Source organism: Falco rusticolus, chromosome 9 (genome assembly GCF_015220075.1).
Source record: "Falco rusticolus isolate bFalRus1 chromosome 9, bFalRus1.pri, whole genome shotgun sequence".
NCBI classification, from domain to species: Eukaryota; Metazoa; Chordata; class Aves; order Falconiformes; family Falconidae; genus Falco; species Falco rusticolus.
The window spans coordinates 31,278,991-31,306,903 of NC_051195.1; the positions used below are offsets into that span (position 1 = coordinate 31,278,991).

General features: G+C 48.7%; 1 protein-coding gene across 4 annotated transcripts; it reads right to left on the bottom strand.

Annotated features, from left to right (window-relative positions):
* Positions 1-926: 926 nt before the first annotated feature.
* Positions 927-26,464, bottom strand: LOC119153197 (inositol 1,4,5-trisphosphate receptor interacting protein). Of its 4 annotated transcripts, none has more exons than XM_037399289.1 (3): positions 26,292-26,464; positions 21,431-21,537; positions 927-7,089 (listed from the first exon to the last, which is right to left on the bottom strand). In XM_037399289.1, exon 3 carries the CDS (start codon positions 7,074-7,076, stop codon positions 5,427-5,429), a length of 1,650 nt encoding a protein of 549 aa, XP_037255186.1. In that variant the 5' UTR covers positions 7,077-7,089; positions 21,431-21,537; positions 26,292-26,464; the 3' UTR covers positions 927-5,426. The 4 variants fall into 4 exon arrangements, with proteins under 4 accessions (XP_037255186.1, XP_037255187.1, XP_037255188.1 ...); XM_037399290.1 differs by lacking the exon at positions 26,292-26,464 and adding an exon at positions 26,075-26,134; XM_037399291.1 differs by lacking the exon at positions 26,292-26,464 and adding an exon at positions 25,872-25,988.
* Positions 26,465-27,913: the final 1,449 nt, after the last annotated feature.

The following is a 27,913-nucleotide window of genomic DNA, read 5'->3' on the forward strand; positions in this document are numbered from 1 at the left end:
ACCTAGCAATACAGAAGGAGTAAATGAGGAAAAGAAAAAAAAAAATGCTCCAGGAGATCAGCAGCTCTATGGAGAAAATGTTGCTGAGCTTGCCAGACAGCTTTAAAGCATGGTGGGCTTTTTTTTTTTTTTGTGTGTGTGTTTTGCTTTAAATAACGAAGTTGCACTAAAGCAGCCAGAACTGCTGATGAACTTGGGCTATGGAACTCGCTTTACCACAGTGTGTGGCTGATCCTAGGGAAATTCTAACTCCTGGCTAGGTAGACTTGTGCTGCAACTCTTAAGCCAGCTGCTTCTCAGACCTGTTCAATACTGATTCAAGCCCCAGTGATCACTGGAAGGCAGAGTTATTAATTAAAGGTGTGCAGAGCATTCTGTGGGGCTGGAAGACATGTCACCACAGTGGTGGTTTTATTATATGAATTCATAACTAGCTTTGGATTTCCTTCCAGAGCCAGAGCATATTAGAATGTTAACAAGGAGGTGCCACTCCCTCAAATCAGGGAAAGGGGTTAAGTTAAGTGGTGGTGGGTGGTGGCTGGAACTGTGGATACCTATAAAACAAGCAGGTAATAGCTGAACTAGACATTCAGATTTCTGGTTCAGCCAATAAGGGCAACCAGCGATATTTAGGGCTTGCCACAAAAGGGCGTTTATTGAGCAGAGGTATCCAGAATAATTACTTTGAATTCCTGTGGATTCATATTCTCAGGAAGACCTATATCCATGGCATTATTCTGGAACAGCTACTCTACTTTATGTTCACTTTGCGTCTTATTCTGGAGCCATTTCAACAGGCAGGCAGAAATCGTAGGGATTCTTGCTTGCTGCACTAGGATTGCACTGGGCATACCCCCACTACATCCTTCTGCTCAGAAACATCTTGGGGGGAACTAGAAACAAAACAGACTTCACGCTTCTTTAGATTTTGTACAAGGCTTCTTTTATTATAAATAAAACAGCATGAGAAGATTTATATAAATTCAACAGTGTCCTGCTATAAAAGCAGCGGTTTGAGTACAGTATTGTTAATCAAGGAAGACCTTACGTCTGGAGGGTTTTGGTGTTACTGCCCATCTCAGCTTCATTGCCAAGACTGATCTTCATACTACAGTTTTGCTACTGAGCTAACACACCACACACACACACACCCCCAATCCTAAAAAATAACAAGTAATAAATAAAGCTATTTACTATGTAGGATCCTATGAGAGCTAACCCCTCAATACCAGCAGCTAAGCTGTTACAGGTGGGTAAAGTCTCATTTCTTCACCACAAAGAAAACATTGCAAAGGCTTTGCATTAAAAACATCTGGTGAACAAGCACCAAACCTTGCTGCTTGAATATTGGATACAAGTTTTGGATCCTTTTGCTAAAATACATCTTTATATCCACATAAGACCTGTATACAGAGCAACTCAGAGGGGAAGAAGCCATATTCTGTGGCTGCCACATACTAAAGCGTAAACTCCCAACAGCTCCCCTTAGAAGACATTCAGCTCCTGAACAGCAATAATAAGCTTAGATCAAGACTTTTCCTAAAGGCAAACGGCTCGTGAGGCTATGCTGTAGATCAGTGGCTGCTATCAAGCCATCACTAATTTTATTGCTGTGACAGAGCCTATAATGAAACATTAAAACCACAAATGGAAGGTGGAGGGAGTGGTTGGAAACCAGCAAAAGGCAACAGGAGTTCATCTGTTAGTTAGCAAATAGCAAGAAAAGCACTGAGACACAAGAAAGAGGTCCAGGACAGGCTATTTACTCTTCCCTAGGATCTCTCATGGACATACAGACATTACCAAAGAGATGCTGTTTGTTACTCACGTATCATATGCTGTTTGGTTTTAAAAGAACATTATTCTATTAAAAGAACCACAAAATCCCACTTCCACCCCCACGCTTTAAAGCTGCTTCCCGTGAATGCCCAGCCAGACTTCAATCAAGGCACAACTAAATGTGGGTGGCACTAGAAAGTCTTAGGACATTTTTACTGGCTGACAGCTGATGGAGCTGAACCGTTTTATAAACCTTTTTAATGAAATATGAGTGTGGCCTTTTACTGCTAGGTCTAGTACTCGGTGGGCAAAGATTCAATACAGAGAGACAACACAGTCCAAGGAATGACGTGCTTCACATCATGGCCTCCTAGTACCACTGTGGAGGTCTGATCCAGAGAAATGCAGTGTACCCACATCTCCTCTGATGGGACACGTATATACCTCTGGTATATATACTGGTATATGGCTTACAAAGATCTCTGCCTTGAGGCTTACTGGAGCACAGCTTACAATCACAGAGCACTTCTCCCCCCGAGACAGGTACGAGGGGGTTCCCTCACAGCCTAAATGCACAGAACAGACCTCTTAAAAGGTGCTCAGGGCAAAATGAGCATATTGCATGCAGGAAAACTGAACCAAGCGATTTGCTTTCAGGGAAATCAAATCCATAAATTCCTTGGTTCAGCTCCAACTTGGGTTCAACTAAACCCCATGGGAACACTTCAGGGTCAGTTTGGGCTTAAGAGAAAACAGGCACAGATACAGAAAATGAAGAAAAAAAGATTTAATCCACTTATCAGTTTAGGTTCCCTTTGAGTCTGAGCAGCAGTGCTTGGAGCTGTGTGAAGACGAGTTTAGGCATGTTTACAAGCCCGTAGGACTGGCGTTACAAAGCTTTGTTCTGACATTTTAACAGGGGAGTTACCTTATTTTGCTCAACAGCCCTTTCTTCTCATCCTCCCGCTGTTCAACCTTATATAGAAGTTATTTTTCAACCCTGAATGTCATTTCCTGAGCGACCTGGGTCACAAATTCGTTTCTGTTCTTTGGACAGTCTAAATTTAGACTCCTGACAGGAAATGGCAGAGAAATCTTTATTTCTTTCTGGCTGGGCTGGGAACACGTTTAGAAGAAACTCCAACCACAACTGCTTCAGCATGACCTGCCTGCCACCAGCCCATGCAAAGCTGGATCTGCCACAGGCACCGTACAGTGAACCTGGGCAGGTAAAAATGGTAGATTGCTTGGGTTTGCTAACAGCTTCCACAGCTTCCAATGTAGCCTCCAGGCTCCAGTATTCACCCACTCTCCCTGTACCTCTGCTTGTCACTACCTGCTTGTTGTGTCCCCTGAGATTGCTCCTGTTCTTTCCTGCTGGGGAAGGCTGGCTTGGTTGGACTAATGAAAGCCAAGGGCTTACAGGTTAGTGTTGTTAGCGTTAGCAATTAGTCCTGCCCTGTTGTTCTGCCAGCCCTGGCAGTCTCCCAGGGGCTCATCGCCAAGGGTGCTGAAGCAAGCACTGGTGATCCGAGAGTCGTTGCTACTGGCATTACCCACCAGCCTCTTCTCTCCCATTTTGCTTCCTACCCCTTACATTCTGCTCAGATATATTACTTAACCACCCTACAGTATTGATAATAAAAGCCAAGGAGAACAGCAATTTGAGCAGGGAGTTCCCTGTCCTCACCTCTGCTTTCTTACAGAACACGGGAAACGGAGTTACAGCTTTCTCTGCCTTTGTGCATGGAACATCCCTCGCTGGTGAAGGAACAGACAAGAGCAGGCATCAAGGAGGTAGTGAAATGGTTTTTACCAGGAAAAGGGAGGAAAGGACACGTCTGTGGGAAGTTTGCTTATCAACAAGCTCGATTATAAGCCTCATGCTCTATGTGTCCCCAGTAGTGATACAGAATTAAATCTTCTCTCTGATGCGTGTGATAGAGAGGACTGATAAAAAGGGACCTGTGGAGTGACGGTAACATCCCTGATGGGTCTTACCACCCAGAACTGTTTACCCTCTTGTAAACAGAATTCAGAGAAGCCCTAGTGTAAAACACAGCAGGAAACCCTAGTGTAAGAATATGGTAAGACTTAAGGCCCCTTAGCACTGAAAGCCAGGATTCCAGGACCAGCACAAAGCAGATCTGCACTGAGGCCCTGGTTTGGATCCTGCATGAAGCACATGAAAGAGGGTGAGGAGCTACTGAGCCTTTTCCTCCAGCAAAGCCACCTCGCCAGGGCTGGGCAGCCCACTGGCACAGCACTGACATGCTGCTTCCTGAGGGAGTTCAGGCATCTCCCTTTCTGCACCGGGTTTTTTAGCACATGCCTTGAGATTCTCTCCTGGCTTGAAAGCCTGCAGAAGCGGTCATTTCCCCATGGCATTCCTGGCTCAGCAAATGACAGTCTGCTAGCAGCAGCGCATCAGAGCCTCATCAGAGCAGCGGTCTTTAACAGGATTGAGGAGACCCTATATGGAGGCAAACAGGTAGCTTTTGCCTGGGTATCTGGGGGCAGAAAGGATGTGACACAAACTACAAGGCAGCTGCAGAGCCAGTGCTGCCAAGCTCTGCTGCATGTGCACCACTTTCATTCCCTCCCCTGAATTCAGAGCCATCCTGCTGGCCTTGGCCTCATTAAAAACATGCTGGGAGAGTCACACTCTCATTTGGAGGGTGATTGTTCCCTCCTGCTACCAGAGTGCTGAGATTGAATTTATTACAGGATAATTTTGGAGAACTGCTTCTTCTATGAAAGCAAAACCTGCAGCAGTTCTTTCTCTCTTGGCTGTTCACAGCCTTGCTGCCCTGAGGTAAAGAAAACAAACAAATAAACCAAAACGCCAGAATAATGGTGTTTCTCTCTTTTATCTAAGGTAAAAAAAGTTTCCTGTCCATTTATCCATGGAAAATGGCCAGGAATATAACCTGCTAGCCGTGTTACCATGAAGAAAACAGAAGACTCAAATGAAATGGTCTGAAGACAGAGACCCTGCTGCCTGCTCTGCTACATCCTCCCCAGGGAAAAATGTGCAGGGGTGTTTCTGAAGGACAGGACAAGCTCCAAGTCCTATTAAGAAGGTTTTTTTAAATAACCACAGTTCCCTTTTGATTAAAGAGCTGTGGTTGATTTAGGATCTCCATCTAGTCCAGATCTTGCGCATGGTCCTCCTCCTCCTCACATCAGCGTCCAGTCTTATGCCACACTTCCCACTGGTGGCAGAGCCCCTGCAAGCACGCAGGATCCTGTCTCCGATTCCTCCACCCTTTTCTTATCTCCCCCTTCCAAAGGAAATGAAGTATTTGGCTACCACCACCACTTCCACTGCAGGCAGCTGAATGAATTACTCACATCTGTTGCTTACCACCACTGTAGCATGACTGATGCACAATAGAAAAATATATTCTTAGCTGTGTAAAATCCAGGCAGCACACCAGTGGGGCAGAAACTTTTATACCATGTCTTCCAGTTTTTCCCTATCTTCCCCCCATCCCCTCTCCTTTGCTGCAGAAACCATGGCCCAGGGCTGGTTCAGCTGCAGACAAGAAGCTGGTACTGGCAAAGTCAGTTCTCTCCAGGAGGCTTTGGAAAGCTGCCGTCTGTACTTGTGCTTAGAGGAACAAGTGTTTTCCTGCTGGCTTTGGTTAAAGGGATTCCTTATGGATTCCATTGGTTTGTGCAAGGGGAATGTGCATCGTGTACTCATTTATCAGTGCAGACGTGTTCCTGAGCATCTCGTGGAACGTGTCCACTGTCTTCCTGTAAATGTCCCTGTGTAGCACAAAGGGACGGAAAAGGTTGAGAGGCTCAGCCCTCTGGAATATGATGGGGAAGCCCAGCTCTGCTGGTACCTTCCCATTGCCAATGAAGAAGTGATAGAGCTTCTTTTCATGCAAACATTTCTCCAGGAATTTCAGCATGTCCTGTAGACGGGCCTCCAGCTTCTCTGGGACCCAGTCCTGACTGGGACGTGCCTGCAGGAGATGCAGCATCACTGTCTTCAGGTGGTAGTTGGTAAGCCCGCTTGGACCTGTGAGGCTGCACTGCTTCCCATGGAGGAAGGAGAGGATCTGCAGGCAGCTGACATGGCAGGCGTTGACAGGCAGTGTTTTGGAGACCAGCTGGATGAACCTCCTCTCATACACTGCGAAGGTGAGAAACCAGTGAGTGCTGGAGGAGAGGTCTGTTGCCAGGCCACTTCGAGGGAAATGAGAGATGAAGTAAACATCAGAGTTCTCATACTGCACCACAGGGGTGAGATTGAAGGCAATCGATTTCCCTGATCTAAATTTTATCTTCAGGGCTCCTGGTGAGTCCAGGAGGCTGAAAGAAAGGTCAAATTCATACTTGTGGGAGATTCTGTTCCAGGCCTTGGTGACTGCAATCTGGAACCACTTCATGACTTGGTCAGCATCCAGATATTGTGTATTTTTGAAACACAAGAGGTCTTCCATCTCACTGCTGAGCCTGGTAGTATTGGCTTGGCTATGGAGGAGGCACAGCATATCTTCCCCTAGTTTAGTCTTGTCACAGATGCAACCTGTCACATCCTCATCTGCCCTGCATACCTTGATAGTGCCATAACCTTGCTCATCGGGGGGAAAAGAATCACCAGAGCACCAGGTCTGGGACTGAAAACAGTATGGCTCTGGCGGGGCAAAAGGCACTATCAGATCACAGACAAAAGGTTTACGCACCCTCCAATTTTCATACATGCTCCCCACACCCATGCAGTCCTCCACTTCCATGTCAGCATCTCGGTTGCAAACACTCCTCAAGGCCTCCAGCAAGTCATCTGCAAAGCCTTCCACCATCTCCCGCATCCTGGCCATGTCTCCAGTGGTACCCAAGATGCGCTTCTCATAGAAGCTGGCCAAGATGGCCTTGTCAGGGAAGGCCACTCCTTTAAATGCTTTCCCCAGGACAGCCATGTCATCCTCTTCTCCTCCTGTGTCCTGCCAATTCCCTTCCTGGAAATCCTGCCTCCAGAGCTCAATCAGCAGGAAGATGACCATGGAAAGGGCAGTCCACATATCCCATTGGACTTTTCCCTCTTTGCTTTCCTCTACTATCTCTTCAGCCTTTTCCAGAGCCTTATGTGTGGCTTCCTGCTCTGCAATTTCCCGCTCTAAGCGCAACTTCTCCAGCCGAAGGCTCTCCTCCCGCTCCTTCATCTTCTGGATGATTTCTTCTGCATTCTCAGGGATGGTGCCATTCTCTTTAGGGAAGAGGAGCGGGTGGTTGACGATAGCTGTAATCACCACTAGGCACACCCGGAAGATTCCCATGGGCATGGCAGTTCCTTCCCTGGAAGAGAAAGAGAGGTAGAATGACCCACAATGCAGAGCATACTCCCTCAAGAAGATAAAGAAACTCTCCACTTGAATAAAAGTTTTGGCATCCCTTCCAGCCCTGAAAAAACTGTTTGAGACTTGAAGCTTCTAAGCGCATGCCTGTTTCTGCAAGTTATCAACCAAGCTTCCCAAAGAGACTTTTATCAGCAGATGGTGAGGATAAAAGAGTCCTCTTAGCAAATTAACTTTGAAGAACAGAACCGTGAAGGCACTTGCTACTGTTAACCCACTGTGATGCTGTTGGGGCAGTGTGGGAGGGCACATCCTTCCTCCCTCCTTTAAAGTTCTCAGGACAGAAAGGGAAAGAAGCAGGCAGGACCTCCCCAGGCATAAAAAAGTAGGACTGGGAATGAGCACTACTTTCTCTCAACGTAAAGGCTAATGTTGCAGATGTGGCAATGGCATAGGCAGGGCTGTCCTGGCCACCTTCCCTGTTAAGCATGTCTGGGGACCCACACAGCCTGCTTGGATCCTCACTGCCAGTGCTGGTTATGTGCACCTAGGTGGGAACAAGCCTGCACGGTTTTCTGCTTCTAACCAGGCATTACAGGCAAAGCTCTTCCTGCCTTTCAGCACCATCAGGATCAGGCTGTGGCAAACCTTCCTGGCCTCCGGGATGCCTCATGACTGCAATCCCTGGAAAAAGGGCAGAGACAGGAAGATTGCTAAACTGGAAAGGGTTTCATTTAGCCCACTGGTTTTAAAAGCATCAGGTTGTTTATTTTTGGTGCTTACTTCACTATTAATCTGTGGAAGACATTAGTAAACACTATAGCTTTGATCTAACTTGTGCCCCAAACACCTCCAGCAGCTGTGCTTGCAGCTAGCTCACTCCTATTTGAAGTGACCTCAACGTGGCTGAGAAACACCCCAGGCCTTGGTGTCACGGTGCTTGAGTCCCACATGTCACCCCTTGCACAGGCCCGTGGCATCACCAAGACTGCTATGGTGTTTTGGAGTTGCTTCCTGTGGTTATTGCTCTGCTGCTCGGACCTCGCACATAAGGAAGCCTTCCATGCCATGGGGCTCATGATGAAAGAATTTAATTCCCAGCTTTCCAGGACACAGTCCCATTAGTGGGGCATCTGCTTGGCTTTCACAAGTCCTCCCAGTGGGCTTGGCCAGAGGGAGCTCAGGCTAAAACCTGGGATGTTTCCTCCCAGGTGGCATTTCTGTTTCGGGGGGGCTGGCATTGCTATCAAGATCCCAAGCGCCTGCTCAGGGCAAGACAATGACGTTGTCACCCACTGCTGTGACAGCAAGCTCACCAGTCCCTCTTTCCCCACCTGCCCCTCAGTCCTCTGACAGAGAGACCAGAAGGACAAGATGGAGAAGCAGGGGTATGTATTCTTCCAGCTGGGACATTTCAATGCAGCCGCTTTAATGCCTCAAGAGTGTGTTTCAGAAAGAAGGGTTTCTGTTACAGGAATAAAGCCCATCAATAAAATACCTAATCAGTCAGACCAGAATACTAATCTCATTCCTAACAAACCAATTCATCCTGCTGTGGGAATGAGACTGTTTTACAGAAAGCCAAGAGATGGTGAGGCACCATGTGTGCACCAGGAGCTGAGGGCTGTAATTCCCTCCCCTGCAACAGCTCCTTCCTGGCCTGAACACAGCGTGTTTTGGTGCCACGGCAATCCTGCTGTCCCAGCATCTGGGCAAGAAGAAGGACATCTCTGGCAATCTCATTTATGCCTCCACAGGGCATGCAATAAAAACAGATCCATCCCAGTGGGCCTTGTTATCATTACTGCACAACGAACTGCTGGTTTTCAATTGCAAGAACTTAGATTTCCTCAGTGTGAGCACTTACTGTACATGGGAACTATATCCTTCGGCATGCAGTTAATTCTGCTGACTAGAGGGCTGGGACTGGAATAACAAGAGAAGGGAACAGGATTGAGATGCGCTGTCCGAGCAGCACAGGACTCGGGATAATGCTACATGCCCCTCCCTGTGTAACTTTTACCAACTACCCATTTTAGATCCCATGTACATGCATTGATGAATGCCCTTACGCAGACATTGCTCTGGAGATGGTTTGCGAGCCTTTCTTGTCCTTTTCACATTTACATTAACTCTTTAATTCATTAGGCAATGAATTAAAGCTGAATTAATGCCCAAAACTGGGTGTCTCAGTTATTCTGTGAGGTCCATGCCTGGCTACATTTAAAAATAAACTGGGGTCGCCCTGCATTGCAAAGGGCTTTATCAGTTTGCCGGGGCAGGGCAGGAAGCACCGGCAAGTTCCTTTCCTTAGTGCTACGCTCTTGCAGACCACGTGTGCTTTCCACGCTTAAAAATAACATGGCCAGGGGCCAGGTGCCTCCTCTTGCAGTCTTGACCAGGACGACACCGCTGCTCTGCCCTGCTAGACCTCTATCCCTGTGGACGAAATGTTTTACTGTTAATAGATTACTTCTTAGATGCATAAGGCTGAAAGAAGTCAGCTTCCTTAGGATCTCCTTGTACCCTTCAAGACACTCTCTTGCCCAGCTGCCCATGGGCACACCACTGCCAGAGGCTACCTGCCCCAAAGCTTTGCTAGCAGAAGGGGTTAGGCCAGACATCCCCAAGTTCATCACCGGGTGGCTCAGCTGAATTCATTCCGGGTCACTCTGGCAGTCTAGGCTACCCCTGATTTTGCAGGAGTAGGTTAGGAAGCACGCACACAACCTCTTCCCCCAGCAAACCATACAGGCATCAACCTCTGGGAGAATCAGGATGAAAACTGGAAGTGGCATCTTCAGGTCACATCAATTCTCAAGACGCATGTCTGTTTTCAGCCTGAAAAGAGGAAGTTCTCCTGGTCAAAACTGCCCTTTTGCTACTGTAGCTGTTCACACCAGAAAATTAAGCCAAACGTTAACCTCAGTTAAGGATTAAGGTTAATGGTGCTCAGTGACCAAGGTCAGTGGAGCCTGGCCTTGACAGCAGCAGGGGTGACACAGGCTGAGTGTTCCCACATCTCATCGGCCACAACTTTCCTGGCTAATATGGGAAGACTAAATAATACAGGTGAAACCAGCAGCACTGCCTGCTACAGCAGTCCAGCTTTCCATAACAAAGGCTGCTCTTTTCCCTTGCTTTTAACTTCAGCCCAAGCAACTTAAGCCTGATAAAAATATTTACACCTGCTCCGGCTGAGACAGCTTTTGTGTGGAGAAGGAGAGAGTCCAAATGTTTCCAAGCTGCAGACAAAGCGAAACATCATTGTTTCATCCACACATCAAATTTAGCAGCATTTCAAGTATGGGGGGGAAAAAAGCATTCACGAGTTTTTAAACAGCAGGTCTTCAACCTTTTCAAAATGTATGGCCCTGCCAGTTTTGGCCATTTGAAGTACAGACAACATCCACACTTGGTAACAGGCTTACATCTAACCACCTTCTGCAGACCCTCTTGCAGCAGTCCCAGGGCTCCAAAGGCCCCCCTGAGGGAGGATGCCAATGGGGTCCTCACCACATCACGGGCAGGTCACCTCCCTGTTCCACGGGTGAGACAGCAGACACCCCACCTCTTGTGCTCCCATGGGCACAAAGGAGGGAAAGGAACAGTGACACTGAGGAAAGCTGCTTGGGGAGGGGAGGAGGGCCAGGGCCAGACACTACATGGAGCCCCACTACTGCAATGTAAAGCTCTGCCTCTGCCCAGCATGGGATGCTGCTTGTTCAAACCTGCCTCTGGCACCAGAATTAGTTTCCTTCTGGGCTCTTGTGTGGCGCTTACTGCTTTGGTGACTGTGTGCTGCACCGATTGTAAGGTTAACAACCACTCTGAACGACCCTGGGAAGTGAGGGGGCAGGCACCATCCCACTCTCCAGCTGGGGAACAAGGGCTCCGAGAGATAAAAGCAGCTGACTGCTCTGCTGCCCGATCAGAAACAACAATCAGCTCATGCTGCAACATTTGGTATTGTTCAAAGGCTTGGTATTGTTCAAAGTACCTGCAGCCCTCCACCCTCAGTTCCCAGGTGGGTTAGGTCATTCTTTCAAGCCTGAAGGATCCTGATCAGCCCCACAGCAGGTCCTGGATGAGGTGGAGAGCCCCAAGAGGGGAGGGGGAAAGATGACACTGTTATCACGCAGCTCAGGTTGGTGCCACGAAGCCACATGCAGGAGTCGTCCAGCTGTCACACTAGCTGATGTGAAATCTCTTTGCTGCACAATTCAGTAATGTTGGATTCACCTGCTTGCCTGGAGCACGGTTACAGGTAGAGTGTTGCAAGGAAGGGGAAGCACGGGGACTTTGAGAGCTGGCTGAAATCCCCCTGCATAGACATCATAAAAATCAAGGGGTGAGTATGCCCAGAGAGGCTTGCCCCAAAACTGCCGCTGGAAAAGACTCTTCTCCTCTGCCACATTTGGGCAGTGCCAGCCATGCCAAAGGCTGCAGAGGAAAAGGGCTGGATCTCTGAAAATGGCCCATCAAGTGTGACCTGACCCATCACCCATATGCAGACCCTTGGCACTGGTGCAAAGGCAGAGCTGCAGCTCCTCACCAGCACAAAGGCAGCCCCCTAAGCCACAAAACTGGTGTTGAGTTCTTCAAGCCAGCATCTGCTGTGCCTGCATCTCTGCAGTAACTGTCTCAACGTCACCTGTGCCACCTGGGTTGCTGCACAAGTGGCCTTGAAGTAAATCATTTGCAGAGACAATTGCAAGAAAATATGAAAATAGCCATTGTACTGTTTCCTGAACATAGTCAGCTGTGAAGATGAATGCAGTGCATGCTACTGCAAGCAGATTTACTTAGTGATGTTTCATGTGGCGTGGGGATAGAGCTTGGCTCTACCTTCAGCTTCTGCCTTGATGACCGCCTCACCTGGGAGCATCACAGAGCCCATGTGGTGTTCATGCTGGCTGACCTGCGACAGCCGCTGCCCTTTGGCAGTGTGTCACCTCCCGCTTCCTACCAGCCACCAGTGCATAAGCAGCCAAGTCCCTCACAGAGCCGATGATGCTCAGAGCCGAAACAATGTCCCATCCTTTCCAGCTAAAATGCGCTCAGCTTCTGATGTCCCCAAGCCTCTCTCACACCCTTTTCCACAGCAGCTTCAGACCCTTTTGTCTCCTGCTGAATCTGGAAGAGGAAGAGATTTAAATGGCAGCTTGCAACTTGCCTCTGTAGGCTGCTCATGTGCTTAGTCTAAGCCCAGATAACTCTCCATCTTCTTTGAAGACATTTCCCTTTCATTAATGGTCCCTTTCTTCCCTCAAGAGTTCCTCATACAGCTGTATTTTTTCCACCTTTTTACTCCCTCAAATTTTGAATCGTGGGAAGCAAAATATGCTCTGGCTGGTGTTCAGCAATAAACCAGATAGAAGTGAGCTGAAGCTTTGATTCTTAAATTAGAAAACCCCAAGTCAAGTCACTGAATGTGGTTCAGTAATGCACTGGAACACGCCAAGACATCATTTACAACACACTCGATTGCTTCCTGCAATTTGGCTGATACAGAAGGCAGTGAATAGGTGGCTGCCCCATTGTGTTTTGCTTTGGTAGGCTGCAAGAAAAGAGGCAATCTGAAGAGATGATAGAAACTACAGCTGTCTGAGAGCTATTTTCATTGAAAGCTGCCAAGTTTTTGAAACTAGAATTTTCATAGGAACATATACGACTTCTGAGACTTTTTGCTAAGGAGGTCTGGAAGGGACTCTGCTGCATGTTTTGACCAGAGGGATTAATGGCCCAAAAGAGCCACTAACCTGCACTTGGGACTTTCTTACTGGGAAGTTGTGAGTGTCAAGCCCAGGGGTTTCAGGCCCAGCCCAGCTGTACTCCCTCATGGCTGAGCTTCTGGGAGCGTCCCCTTGCTGTAACAGAAAACAAACTGCCTACGGGCCCTGGAGTATATAGTCTGAAAATGCTTCTGCTGAATTTATGAAGATCTAGGCAAGACAAAAAGTTTGCTGAAAGCCCTTTGTAATGCACTATGTCCTTCTCCAATTTGCAAATACCATTGCCACCTCTGCAGGTATTGAGAGGTATGCCTGGCCGCAGCAGAAAGAAATTATGTTACCTCTTGATGGGGACTACAAGATCTGAATTGTAAGAAACAGACATAATGAAAGAGAAATGGGGACTGCAGAGATGCCCGTCAGTATTATTGTTCCTGCCAAAAACTTGGAAAGATGCACTTTAGTCAACTGCATACCATGGTGCTGTTTTTCCACCATCTCCTCAGCAACAATTACAGAACAGCTGAAAGACCTTTTCTGGCTCAGGACAGATGTTGATGGCAGTTTTCCTTCCAGGTGCTACATTTAAAGTCTCAGGAGTAGACATATGCTGGATGGATGTTCACCAGAGAGCAATACCCTGGTGAAGATATCAGACTGGTATCTGCCATTAGTTGCTGGGGATTCGTTGTTTAAATTTTGCCTCTTGCACTGAGAAGAATGATAAAAACTTCAGGTTTTAATTTTATATGCACATATTTAAAAACCAGAGCACACGTCTATGCCTTTACAGTCTGATCTCTTAGTTAGGATGACAGAAACTTCTGTTGAAGGCTCTCCTCCGAATCTGGGAGGGAGTAACAGTACTGTAAGCTTTGGTCTCCCTCCCAGCCCCAGAGGTTGCTGCCCTCATCGCTTGGCTGCTTTCAGGTCAATTCTCTGCTCTTCAGGTTTGACCTGGGCTTTCACAGGACATGAGGAACTGGTTCACTCAAACCTGTTTTGTTCTTGAGACCATTTTTACTGAAGAATTATTTCCTGGGGTGGGCACAGGGGAGAAGTCCTGTTTTGGTGAAGAATTTCAGACCAGAAACAAGTGAGTTTTCCTCCCAGGTCAGCACCACATTTGTTGGAGCCTGCAGGTTATCCAGGACCCTGGTGTGATGGATGCTGCCAGCTCCTAGGAGACATCATGCTCAAGCACTGCATCTCCAAGCATGAGCTTCCATGTTCACCTGAGTCTGCAAGGTGGGGCTGGCGAGGCCCTGGACCCTCGGCAGGGCTGGAGGGCCCGTACAGCCGAGGTCAATGCTCCGGGCCCATGTACTGAAACACACCCCAGGGTGACTAAGGGTTTATCGCGCCAGTCTACCCTTCCCTCTCCACTACGTACGCGTTTGTGCATGTGGCCCTGCCCAGCTTTCACCTCGCACAGGCAGCAAGAGCCCAGACACTCAGATGAGGATCCCCCGCTGTTTTTTACCTTCCAGGACTAAGCCCCCACTGCTGCAGTGAGCACATGTCCCCAGACCTGTACAGAGCCACAAAACCCTCTCACTTTCTGCTCCACCGTCAGCTATGCCAGCATCCAGCACAGCCCACCTAGAGATCACACAGCATGGGGCAGCCAGGAGAGGCTCCTGCTCTCCCATCCCCTGAGCACAGAGCCAGCTGTAGCACACACAGCCCAGCCAGGAAAATTAGCAGCCACAAAAACGCTGCACAGAGCCTGAGCGGCACCAACTTGTGCTGTTCTTTCACCCTCTATGAAATAAGCTTGCCTACAGGATGCTGGTGTGATGAGCTACTGACTAGGGCAGAACAGTGCCAGCCACAGCAGCTACAATTCATGCTCTGACTTGTCTTTTGAGCATTAAATTAGGGCTACAGACAAAGTACCAAATTCCAGTTGCCAGCACAGTCACAGTTGGTTCAGCACAGACTGGCGGGATCGGGCTTTGGCTCTGGCTCTCTACCAAAGCCACCAGTGGAAAGGAGCAAACGCACCAACACACGAGGTGCAGAGGTCTGGATGTTGAGGCTGGTACCACAACCATCTTTAAACCCAGAACAAGCCAGCTGGCCTGTTCGGACTACAAAAGACAGGTACGGCAGGGCAACCGCCTTTCAGAACATGACTGGAAGCTCCACCCCAGATCAGCTGCTTGGCCACAGGACAGCAGTTGGACAAGGCCACTCGCCTGATAACTATTGTTTTGCTGTGTGATTGAGAACATGCTAGCCTTTTGTAACATCCGTGGACATCCTGTCCCAGTCCTGCTGCAGTGCCAACGGGGTCAGTCGCACAGCCCGAGTCGGACATCCTGCCCAACAGGTCTGCTGCGGACTGTCGGAAGCAATATTTTCCTCCTGGGGTCACCAGATCAGGTATTTCCAAGGAAATGCTGATGCTCATCCTGTGTACAGGACCAGGCAGCCCTCCCTTCCCACGGACAGGCAGATTCAGGGTGGATAAGCATGTGAGCAGCACTGACGTTGCTCAGACAGAGGCAGATGCTACTGTGCAGCCCCAGACCCAAGCAAGGAGTGATTTCGCATCTCTCCAAGCAGAGGATTGCTTGACTTGCCCTGGGAAGGACAGGGAGTGTCTCTCATGTCTTCCAGTCATTCCCTATCTTTGCCATCAGGAAGCTTTTTCTCATGCTTCTAACTCCCTTGCTGCAGTTTGAACCCCTAACTTTCCAGTGACCACCGTGGGTAAAAGTAGGACAGATTCTTTTTTTCCTTCTTGCAGTAGCACTCAAGATGTTCAGAGGCCCTGCCCTTCTGCCTCACCTTTCACAGTACATAGAAGCATTTGTAAGATGTTGCCATAAAATCCCACGGCCCCCGTTCCCCCAAAGCCTAGACAGTACAAAGCCTTCTTTCTGGCTCAAAATTAGGTATTTGCCTTCTAGGGCTCTTTTCCAAAAGCCAAAGGAGACGTAGCACCTGTTAGATACTCAGTTTCATCAGGAAGTGGGGGATTTACCTGGTTATTTCTGAGTCACTATTTCTCAGTGCATACAGGTACCACACCATTAACCAGAAGGTGATTCTGGCCCCCGCTTCTGCCCTAGGAGTCAGCAGCCACCGCCAAAGGCAGCTATAATAACTACTAAATCAACACAGAACCACATCACGCTCCCAAAGGACTCACTGTAAGGATGGACCCAAGACAGCATACCCATGGAGACCAAGAGACAATGCTAACCATAGGAGCAGTGCGTTACTCAGCACCCTGCCCACTGCCTGAATGTGGGTTTTTTGCTTTTTGACTGTGCAAGCCAGCTCTGCTTTTGTCGGCAAGCAGCACGTGGGCAGCCTATGCGGTGCCTTGGGTTCCCCCTGCTACAGCCAAGAAGGGGTTTCACAAATTGGAACACAGTGTCTGGCTGCAGGGGAGGTAGTGAGGGGAAAGGTAGGAAGTGTGCATGTGGCTCCCACCCACGTACTGAGCTGTTGTGGTAGGATCCCAGCCAGGAACAGCTTCGCTTTTTAAGCCAAATAAATTTTGTCTGTTAATTGTGAGAAAACAATTGAGGTAGACCGAACTTTTGTGGTATGGATTTTTTTTTTTTGAGTTGTGTTTTCTCCTCCTTAAAAAAAATAAACAAACACACAGCAAGGGAAGAAAAAAAAAAAAAAGTTGAAAGGTTGGCTTGCCAACCTCACCAGCTCCCTCCCCTACAAATCCAACGTGATGGGAACCTGGGCAATAGCTGGTCATTCCCTTGCACAATATTTCATCAGCACAGATGTCCACTAACCCCTTGCTGCTTTGCCAGGAGCCTGAGAGTGTCAACCACAACGTATGAAGCAACATCAGTGCACAGACGCTCTCTGGCCTCCGCTTGGTGCTCACGCTGGGACCCACTCTGGCTACCACCCTCAGCCATACAACCTCTCTGCACATGCAGGCAGCCACGGCTCATTGATCCAATGTGGCAGTCACCTCAGGGAAGGTGGTGAGAATACAGAAAGGGTTCAATTACCAAAATGTTTGTTTAAATCTGCCCCCCTTTTCCCCACTTAATTCTCAACAAGGTGGGGAAAAATCACACCAGTGTTGTTAAATCAGGCAGTGGTTACTCTGACCCTCCTCATCCTAAGGTAAGCTTATGCCCTACATCACAACACATCCAACTTCACTGTATATTGTACATTCATTGAAATGAATGCTTTGGTTTTCAAAAGGCTGGTGGAAACATTATTAGAAAGTTGATTTCCCAGCAAGGATACACTACTCCAGCCCGTCTAAAGAAGAGCACATGTGGATATTGGCACAGCTCAGACGTGGCTTGCAGATTGTTTTGGGCAATAGCTGGTCATTCCCTTGCACAATCTTTCATCAGCACAGATGGACACTAACCCCCTGCTGCTTTGCCCGGAGCCTGATAGTGTCAACAACAATGTATGATCATGATTATGTTTTACATGTGGAACTATGAAGTCCTGTTTCAGTCATGTAACAATGAGCACTTATGTATTACAGACAGTAGAAAGCACAGTAGTTGCCAGACCCTTCCACACTGAGATGCTGAACAATAACACAACAAAAATAAATTGTCATTGCAGGCTGGGAATTTGGTTGATCTGAGATCTTCTGCTCCATCACAGTCTTGACTCAGTGACAAAGACACACACCTGTATCAGGAGACCTGCAGACCCATGTATCTGCTTAAACAGAACTCAAAAACACTGGATGGGATTGGAGGTTTGTATGATTGGACTATTGTTTTGCTAACTAGTTACAGCTGGTTGTATTCAAACAGTTGGGGAGGAACAGTATTTAAAAGCTGGCTATTACAGGCAAAATGTCACCACAGAAATGAAAAGCAATGCTTTATTCCATTGCCTGAAATCCCAGATTTTTTTATAACACACAATATAGTTCCTAAAGTAAAAAAAAACCAAACAAAAAACCAATAAACACAACAACAACAAAAAACCAAACAAAAACCCCCAACCAACCCCCCAAAAATATTGTGAAAGCCCCTGCAGGGACGGGTGTGGAAGGAGAGAGCAAGAAAGAGCACTTTTACTGCAATGCCCCGTTTCCTTGACTCTCACTAGGATGACTCCTTGATCTAAGTACAGGCACTCCGCATTGCATACCAGCATCTGTGGGAAGAATCAGGCCTTCCTAATTCATTACCTGGTGGCTCTAGAAAAAGAGCAGGAGAAACGCCACAAATGCTTGGGAAGCAGTAAGCCCAGTCTTGGCTCGCTAGTCATAAACCTAAAAACTGCCAAGACACGTACACATACAAGTATGCTGGCTGCGGCATACTGCTGGCTAACCCTGCTTTTCAAAATTAGTTTGAATAAAAAAAAGCCATAAAAGAAAACAAACTTCCCCCCTTCTGTACAATATTTCCATGAAGCTCATCCTTTCAGCACCCGTGGCCACCAACTAACTCAGAGCCATTTCCACCCAAGGGAATGACTCAGAGACCAGCCTACTGCCACATGCACCCATATTTAACAATCTTCATGTGCTCTTTGCTCAGTCCCCTCTGCTTACCAACAAAAGAAAACATGTTTAAGCTCTTTCTTTCCCTGAAGAGTCTGTAAACTGAATGCTGGGAAGAAAAATGCTGAAAAGATTCAAAGGGATAACACCAATGTAACATGCACGGCTGTAACAAAAGCACCAAACACACATGTTAAGGCTGTGAAGACACGTGGTTTTCATTTGGGATGTGTGGGGTGAACACATACACTTGCTTCCTTTATAACATAAGCACAACAAAGGCAGGCTTTGTTTGAAAGCCAAGGGACAGCCTCTCTGCACACTTAAAAGACTTAAGTTACAACGTAATGGGAACTGTGAGTCATAGCTGTGGGGCCCCTGCTCACAGGCACAAAAATCCCCGCTGCTGCAGCAGGTAAGGAGCCCAGCTTAGCAGTGAGCACAGACAGCTTCCAGCTCCGCACGGGAGACTGAAAGCGCCCAGGACCAGCAGCAAACGCAAGGCTGAGCTGAGAGCACATGCTGCGGATGACTTATAGCGCAAGCACGTCCCTTGCAGTCCACATTTCTTCCTGTAACCCCTTCAGAGCTTGAGATCACAACCCTGCAGTCGTTCCAAGAGCACGAAGCAGCTAAGGCTCAACAGAGAGGTGGGATGGACATCAGCCAAGCACCTTCAGAATTTTGACTTTGGCTGCAGAAGAGCATGGTCATGATACTTAGACCGAGCACAGCCAGCTCGCTAGGTAGGACCACAGTACAGCTCTATGTCCCTAAGGCACCGAGTATGCCAGATCATTTATATCACAGTAGGGGAGGGTCAGCCAATGGATCCCAACTACCCAAAATAGAGACACCCATCTCATCCTTGCCTCTCCTACCCTAGAAAAAAAAACGGTAAGAGTCTGCAACCCATTCATGATAATTGAAATCTGTAGCGCAGAAGTGGCTGTGCTGCAGAAAATCCAAGTGTCTTCTCTCACACTTCCAGCAGTCCCAAGGTATTTGGTTGCTAAGTCTCCAGAAGCCTTTAGAAATCAAACTCTCGTCTGAAATCAGTGGCAGTCAGGTACCTGACCATGCAGGAGGCACAGCTTAGGATGTAACCATTTTGGGTGCAGATACACAAACACAAGCCCCTCTGAGAAGCACTATACTGTGAACATCAAGTGTCACAGCTGAAGCTGGAGCCAAGGAGATGTTCTCAATCTCTGATATGTATTAACATTCCACAACAGCTTAAAAAATAGGGCAAAAAAGAGGTCTGAAAAAGCAATACAGTCTCCCCCTTCTGCCTACACACATGGCCTACACTGCGCCTGGATAGTTTCTGGCAAGTCTTTCCCTACTATGTTCTGAAAAGCTTCCAGCACATCTCCAGCTCTGCCTCCCAAGGCTGTCTAGACTGCTGCTTAACTACCTGTACCTGCAGGAAAGTCTCCTTATCGCTGCATTGGCCTTCTCCAAAACAAGCTGTAAGCCCTCCTGGGATTCTGGCACATGCAGGCAGCATCCTGTCTTGGGGAACTACTTCCCTCCTGGCAGGCAGGTGGGAACTGCTTGCTCCCACGCCATCAGGTGCTCCCCAGGCATCACCAAATGCTCTGCAATTTGGAAGGACTGAAAGCAAGGCACTCTGAAGCAGATTTTCATTGTTTTCATTTGGGTTTGGCCACAAACTCTTACCTTTTCAACTAAGGCACCCCTTGAGACAACCCAGAGAAAGATGGAGCTGGTTACACAGGTGTCTTAGGTGACACCTTACAGCCAATGTCAGTTTTCTGCTCAGGCGCGAGAACCTTCTCTACGTGCTCTTCCCCATGGTTTTGAAAGTGAAGGAACAGCATGTTTCCCTTTGCCAAGCAACTGAAATAACCATATGAGTCGGAGACTGTGCCTAACACGGCTTAGATTCTGCAGCAGTTGGCCTCAATGGTCCTCATGCTTGCCAATACCATGCTTGGTTTTTCCAAGCCACATGCATGGCAATAGGGTGCATCAGATGTTTTCCCTATATATGCTGAAAAAGCGTTTCTGCCTTGAGGCAAATGTCACCGATATAAATAACATGCTAGATCAGCCAGAAAAACCTGCCTCTGGAAGAGGGATAATAATCAAAGATGGTGGGAAGAAAGGAAAAAGAGAAAGCTTCATTTACACACAGGAGGATGGCAACAGGCCAGCTCTAACAGCTTTGATGGGGCTGGCTGGAGAAGCATGCCGGGGAACTGTGAGCTGAGCTTTGCTAGAGCAGAGCAGCCGTTTGAACTGCCTGGGATGGGAAGAAGAGGACAGACACCAGCCAACACAGACCCAAACTAAAGAAGAAAAACAATCACATGGAGTGCATGAAGTAACAGGTACTGCGAGTTGTAGCATCACGTTGTGGCAGCCAGGACTGCTGTCCCGGTGGCTCCCGCCACCATCAGCTCCAGTTCTCTTCCCACCATTGCTACCCACAGAGCCTCCTGTCACACGCTCGCAGAGCAGCACTGCCAGACATCTGGGTTTCACCTGGCAGTTCTGCTTTCAGCGGGTTTTCCAGGGGGTTTCACACAAACATGAGGGCTCTACACTTCGCTGGCTTGTAGAAGCCACTATTTCCCTTCAATCCAGCCGCCTCTGCTGTTCACTCCTGATCATCAGGAGGCTGTTCAGGCACTTCCAGGCCTTTGCTCTTCCTCTAACACCTGGAAGAGGGGTGGGGATCTAGTGCTTTCCCAGTCTGGGTAAAGTATCTCTGGCAAGTTTTCCTGCACAGCAGCAAATGCAGCAGTAGCTGCTGTCAGTGCAACTTTAACCTGTTGGCTCCCTTCTGCCATCGCTCCCTGACTACACCCCAACAGTACCAAGGAGTCAGATAAAAGCAATTTTATACCGAACACCAGGAGTGAGGCTTTTAACGCTGATCTTCTAAACCGAAGCCATTTCCAAACTAAACCTTCTGCTACTTTCGCTTTACAAGTGCTGTCTGACTCTTGCTGCTGGGCATGTTTACTAAAATATGAGCCACACCACCTTCCTTCCAGCATTTCTGCTGCAAGGCTTGAGATCTCCTAGTGAAAGCCCATCAAGAAGCTTTTTTAAATCACATCAAATCTGGAAAGAAGAATGACCCCTGGAGCACTTACCTGCTATACGACTTTGCAAGTGCTCATTAAACTTCACATTACTGCTATCACAGTGACGCAGCGAAGACGATGTTCAGTCACCCACCGCTGAAGCACAACCAGGAAGCCTGCAAAACACAAAGAGAACAAATGAGGAAGTTCAGGCAGAAGACGGGTACATAATGCAGGTATCTAAATTAGGGATTGATTAAAAGAGAGATTAACCAGAAATAATCAGCTTTGAAGCCATCAGGGGAGAGTTAAAATTCTCCCATGGGAAAGCGGATCTGTCGGCACTGTAGGCATGCCGGCAAGAGAGGGCCTCCCTGCTCTGACTCCATCCTCACCCACCAGCCCTCTCCTTTTAAAATGGATTAGGGTCAAATTAGCAGCTGCATAAATGCAAGGGCTGGGACAGTTTTGTCTGGGGTTGGTTTCTTTCAGAAAAGGCATCCAGCTGCTGTAAGCAGCTTGCAAGGTAGAAATACTTGCTTGGAGAGCTGGGTTTAGAGAGCTAATGTGAGAAACAGAAAACACAGAAGAGGCAGGAAGTAAGTCTCCAGCACACAGGAAGATGTGAAACACTGAACCGCAAAAAGATAAACTACCATATTTTAGGAGAGAGAAGTTAAGAAGTTTAAGATGAAACAGGAAACAAAGCAAAGCCTTCCAACCAGGAGAGCGTGGGCCCGACAAGCTGGCTGCTGGCACACGAAGGGAGATGTTACCCAGCTGCATGCAAATGGTCTGGGGAGCAGGAATCCACCACCCTCCTTACCAGCTGCTATCACCACTTCAAACCTTCCAACTGTCTTGGTCCAAAGCCTGATAAAATTACAAATAATGTGGGCTGAGCTGAGCTTTGGAGCTGGATCCTTTAAGGCTCAGCATCAGGCTGATGCATCATTGCTTTCCTGAACCCCTTCACTTTGGCAGCTGCTGGGGAGGAGATGGATCAGCCAGCCCTCTGTCCTCCCACGTACCTGCTCCGCCCAGACAGTGTGTACCGTTTCACTTCTCCATTTCAGTCTTCAACTGTGAGGCCAAACGGGCTCTGCTCTGACCTCCCAGCACCTTGCAGCCTGCGGGGCTGCTCATGCCCCTGCTCAGCCAGCACCATGACGCTACCAAGAGCGGCACAGACTGCCAAGCACAGGAGCAAGACACTCCAATCCTAAAAGTGCTAGATCCACACTGTAATATCCCAGTGGATGTTTGTTAGCCCTCGGTACTGGACCCATGATGGCTCAGGGCCAGTCAGGTACAGCAGGTGCCTGGAGGAGAGAAGGTATGATGTGCCACGCAGGAACTGCTGTATGGGACTTAAACTCTCTTTTGAGATTTAAAAATTATTTTAATGACTGACAGCATGTAAGTCAAGGTCTCCCTCTACTACATGTGTATAGATGCTGGACAGACCTTGACTGAACCTCAGGGGACGGTCTAAGGTCACTATGGGAAGGTCCCTCTCAGCAGTGGGTATGTCTGCCCTGCATCCTCACATGCTGGCATAAACCTCCCCTCCCTCCCTCGGAGGCAGCGCGAGCAACACAGCACGGTGCTTGCTGGGGGTCAGCCCTATGTGAGAGCCTCCTCTCTGCGCCAGAAGTCAAACCCGGCCCTGCTCCAGTGAAGCTCAGCACCTAGTCTGGCCTTCAGGTCACGGCAGTAAAACCCATTTATTTTGCTGAACTGCCAGTCTCAGCCAACTTTGCATGGCCCACGTGTGCAAGGAAGTCAAAACAAGCTTAAAAAAAACCCTCACCAACAACCCCCCCTGGCCTGTGGCAGCTGCACCCCTGAGCCAGCCCTCTGTCCCTCAAGCTGCTTGAAGCTTGGCTACCGAACTCCCTTCCTATTGCCCACACTGAGGGGTGAATGGGCAGGTTTTGCTTACACAGCTGAGCCCACATCCCTGCAAAATCTGGAATTCACGGTCAGGCACAGGATGATGCCGCCCAGTGCACACCCTGGCCATGCTCCCTCCCTCCAGCCTGAAAACCAGAGTCTCTACCTCTCTCCACCACCCAGCAATTACATGTGCTGATGGAAAGTATGCTGCCTGGCAGCAAACCTGCTTTCCCCCCCCCACTATAAATGAATTGTAATAACACTTGGAGAGAAAAAGTTGGGCCACCCAACAGCCCATTTTAAAAGGGATCTAAGGGAACAACTCAGTAGCTTTTTCTCAGCGCTCTATTCCATTGCACCATTGCTATAGACTGCAGTTCCGCAGACCGGAGCGTGCAGGACAGGACAGTACCGGACAGCAGGGAGACTAGTGCAGACTCTTCATGGAGTTCACATACTTTATCAGTGCTCCACAGCACAACTGCTTCTTAATGTTCACCTTGACAGAGGCTGAATTCCACTTAAATTTTGCCAGGACAGTTGTTTTAGAGGGGATGCAGATGCGTTAAGAGAAAACACCACAACCAGAGAAATAAACTGCCTTTTTAGCTGTGTACCCACTGCACTCGGGGAACTAATTTAAGCCATTGGGAAAAAAAAGAAGAAAAAAAAAAAAAGTACACCAGAATACAACCCACTAAGCATGACTCCTGATACCACATTATCTGCGTTAATTTATTTGCAGGCATGCTCCCAGATACTGAAACAGTCAACAGGTAAACAGTCACAAAAGCCAGTCTAGAATTGTGCTTTCAAAAAACATACACTTTTTGCTTAAAAAGCAAACTCTGAGATTAGTTAGATCAGCTCGTGGAATACCAGTGTTAGGTTTCTGTGGCTCAGATTCCCTTCCCCTGTTAGTCATTGCCACATAAGAAGGATCACAAGCACTGGCATCCCTCCGAGACCTCGGTGCAGCAGAGGCACACAGGAGCCTTTACTGCCAGAAGAGCACCCACAAAACACGGGGCGGGGGGGCATGCAGGACATGCAGCTTTCATGGCCCTAGCAGTCAGAGGCGCAAAACAATTACTCAGGAAAAGCTGATCCCCCAGTAAGGGCTATTTAGTCTGACCTGGCAGGGAGGGAAGGGCAGAAAAAGTGAGGGGGGGGGGAGAAGAAAAACCAGAAAGGCTGTTCTTAGTGTACTGTAATGCTCTAAGCAACAAAAACAGGAAGACAGTTAGGTGGGGAGGGGCCACCACCATAGGTCTTGATAAACAGGTACAATGTCTTTGGCCTGCACAAGTCACTTCTTCCTTACAGATGCTGCTGGTGCAAATACAGATCACGCTGTTCTCCACACCCAAGCCATACCACCCGCCCCCCCCCCCGAAAAAAAAAAAAAAAAAAAAAAAGTGTCATCTACAAGCTGGGAGTCAAGAAGCCCTCAGGGCTGATCCCAGTACTGACACTGGTGCTCCGACTTTTGGCAAATCAGTTCACCTCCCTCTGCATCTGTGGCAATCACATTTAGTACGTGCATTTCCCATGTGGGAGCAGTGCGAAGCATCTACTGTGCTGAAAAGAAGATTGAAGAGAAGACTTCCAGTTTCCATTCCTAACTTACATGTTCTATTTTCCTCAAAGACTGAAGAAACCCCTTTCATGTACATTAAGGAAAAACTGGTTTTAAAAAGTAGTTGCCTTTAAGGGTAGACAGAATCACTGTAGCCAGAGCTGCAGAAGAACGTTATCATCACCACCAAACCTAACCCAAAAACCTCACAAAAGAAGCCACACTATGCTGCTGCTGCTGTCCTGTCCATGCACTGCTTGCCTGGCAGCTCACACCGAACACGCCTGGAGATGTGCTGGGCATGGTTTAGGCTCATAGCACTCATTAAAACCATGTTAATAGTAAAGTTTTCTGAGAGATGCTGCTGGCGCTCATCCTGTCTGACCACATAACAGCCACCAACAGCAACATGTCCTATTTTCCTGAAGGCTTTTTACATGGCAGTTCCCCAGAGAACTGCTTCAAATGGCCAAGTTGAAGATGCCAAGGCCAGTCAGGCTCCAGTTCCGTGTGTCAGTTTTATAGCCCAGAACTTCCAGCATCCCCATCCCGATTCACTCCGGTTTGAGATACAAATACCTACCGGCCATCTTCAAAAAGATGCTCACAGACATGGACAGCAGCTCTACTAAAAACGTCATCACTCCTCCTCTCTGTACCCATCAGAGACATACTGTCTCTCAGAAGAAAGGCAAAGAACTTTTGCAATAAGCTAAGCCCAAGCCCCTTCACACCGAACACAAGCAGCAAAGCTCGGTGCTGTTTCGCAGGAGCTGTACGTGCCGCAGCCCATCACCGCCCCCGCAGAAGGGGCGGCCAGGGGCTCTGCGCCCCGCAGGGCTCGGTCCCGCCGGGGTTCCCCACTGATGGGGGCTGCGGCCGCCCCCCGGCAGCTGACGGGCCCTGAGCGCCGGCTGCCCCCTGCCCCCGGCCCGGCTGCGGGCGGAGCAAAGCCGAGGGACCCGCCGGAACTTCGGTTCAGGGGCCCGGTCCGGCCCGCCGCCCGCAGGCCCACCGAGACGAGTCACTTACGCGCGGCGCGCACGGCGGTGCCGGAGTTCTCCGTAACGGAAGCCCGGCAGAAGTCGCACCGCCGTGACCTGTTGCGGGCAGACACCGGCCCCGCCGCACCCGGCCCCGCGGCTCCGCTCCCACAGCGCCGCGGCGGAGCCTCCCCGGGGCGGCGGGCCGCCCCCACCGTGCGCCCAGGCCCCCCCGCCCCGGACGAGACTTACTGGGCCGGGCCGGGGTCGCCGCTGCCCGCCGGAGGGCGGCGCGGGGCGGCGGGTCGGGGCGGCGGCTGCGCTCGGCGGGGTGCGGGCGGTCCACCCAGCCCGGCCGCGGCGGGCTCCCCTGCGCTTTGTTTCCCTCCGCCTCCAAAGCTCCCGGGCCAGCCCTCGGAGCCGGGCCACCCTCCCGGCTCCCCCGTTAGCCTCCCCGACGGTTTTGTACCGAGGGCGCAGAGGAAATGCGCTCATTTTGCTCCTCGGATGTATTCTGACCTCCTGGTGGTCGTGCCTGAGAGTCAGGGAAGCAGCTGAAACGCGTCACCTCCCCTGCAGTTCTCACCAGGGCAGATCCCGGGGAGGCTGATCCGTTGTCCTGCTCGGGGCTGGCACAAGGAGAAACTGGTGAATTTCATGAATGCTCTGAAGTATTCAACATATATTGAAAACTGCTGTAAGTTGGCGCCCAAAGTTTCAGCAGAGTATTGGCTGTCAAACAGAGAGGCTGAAGGAACAGTATCTTCTCGGAAATGGCATCGCTGGCTGAAAACCGGGTATCTTCTTGCCCTGCAAAGTAGTTTAAAACAGGGAGATGACTGATGTTTTGATGATTTTGTTTACTTCTATGATGCTTTATGAACAATCAGATTCACTGGATTGATCATGGGTGCCCAACCCACAGTCATGCTTTGCTGTGCTGGGGGCTATAGCTCAGAGAAGTGGCACCGTTTTCCTCGTAGGGGTAGGGAGGGCGAGGCACTGCAGGGTTAACTCAATAATAAAGGCCACAGTAAGGGATTTAAAAAAGTGTTCTCCAACGCTCCTCTCATTCTACAAAGGGCATCTTACAGAGCTAGCAAAGAAATAAGTTTGCTCAACAACTCACTTCCACAAAGATGCTTAAGGGCACCAGATCTGAGCAATAGGATAGTAACATCCCTCTGATTTAGGGGAACTACAGATCCCTTTATTACACCCTTCCTCTTTCCACAGCATTGCAACAACTGGCTTACGTTACCACTGGTGTGGCATGTTGCATGTTCTCCACCACTGCTGCTTTGATTTTTTTTTGTTTGTTTGTTTTAAGCTCAGGTGGTGAACACGTGCTGCAGTGGGAGACAACTTGCACGTTATGCAGCGCTAAGGCTTTGCAATATCAAGAGGGGACCAGGCAAACGTGGCGGCACAGCTTTGCACCGAAGTGGCCCAGTGGTAACTGGGACTGTTAAGTCAGCCCGTTCTTTGGATTTCCTGTAATGCTTATTGAATTAGCAGTTTTAATGTTATTCAGAGGGTTTGCGTTCATAAATGCGTCTGCATGGGTATTATATCCCTGGTGCCTGAATCGAGTTTATTCAGGTTTATTGGCAACCTGGGTGTAGTTAGTGCATTCCTTTCTCATTATGCCATAATCTATGAAAATCATCTCTAGCAAGAGCAGTACTGGAATCTCCCCGCTTCTGCGCTGCAGGACTCGGCCTGTCTTGCTGCATTATTTATTTCCCTTGGGAACTTCACAGCAGCAGGAGGAGAGAAAACAGTTCCTTCTCCAAGATCACAGCTATTCATCACCTAAGCCAAAGGAAAATGTCTACTAAATATCACCTGCATAAAGCCTGGCAAGGTAGTAATTACTGATTCTGACCGTGTGTGTGTATATATATATATATATATGTATATATACACGCTGGAAAGTACAAATCACTGTAAGTTACAGTGACTATAATTTACATTCATCTGCAAATTTTCCCTGGGATACAGGGAAAAGGCCTGAACATTTTCCAAAGGAAGGCTTACGTCCCAACAGATTATATTACATATCTACTATCCCATTCAGGATCTACTTTC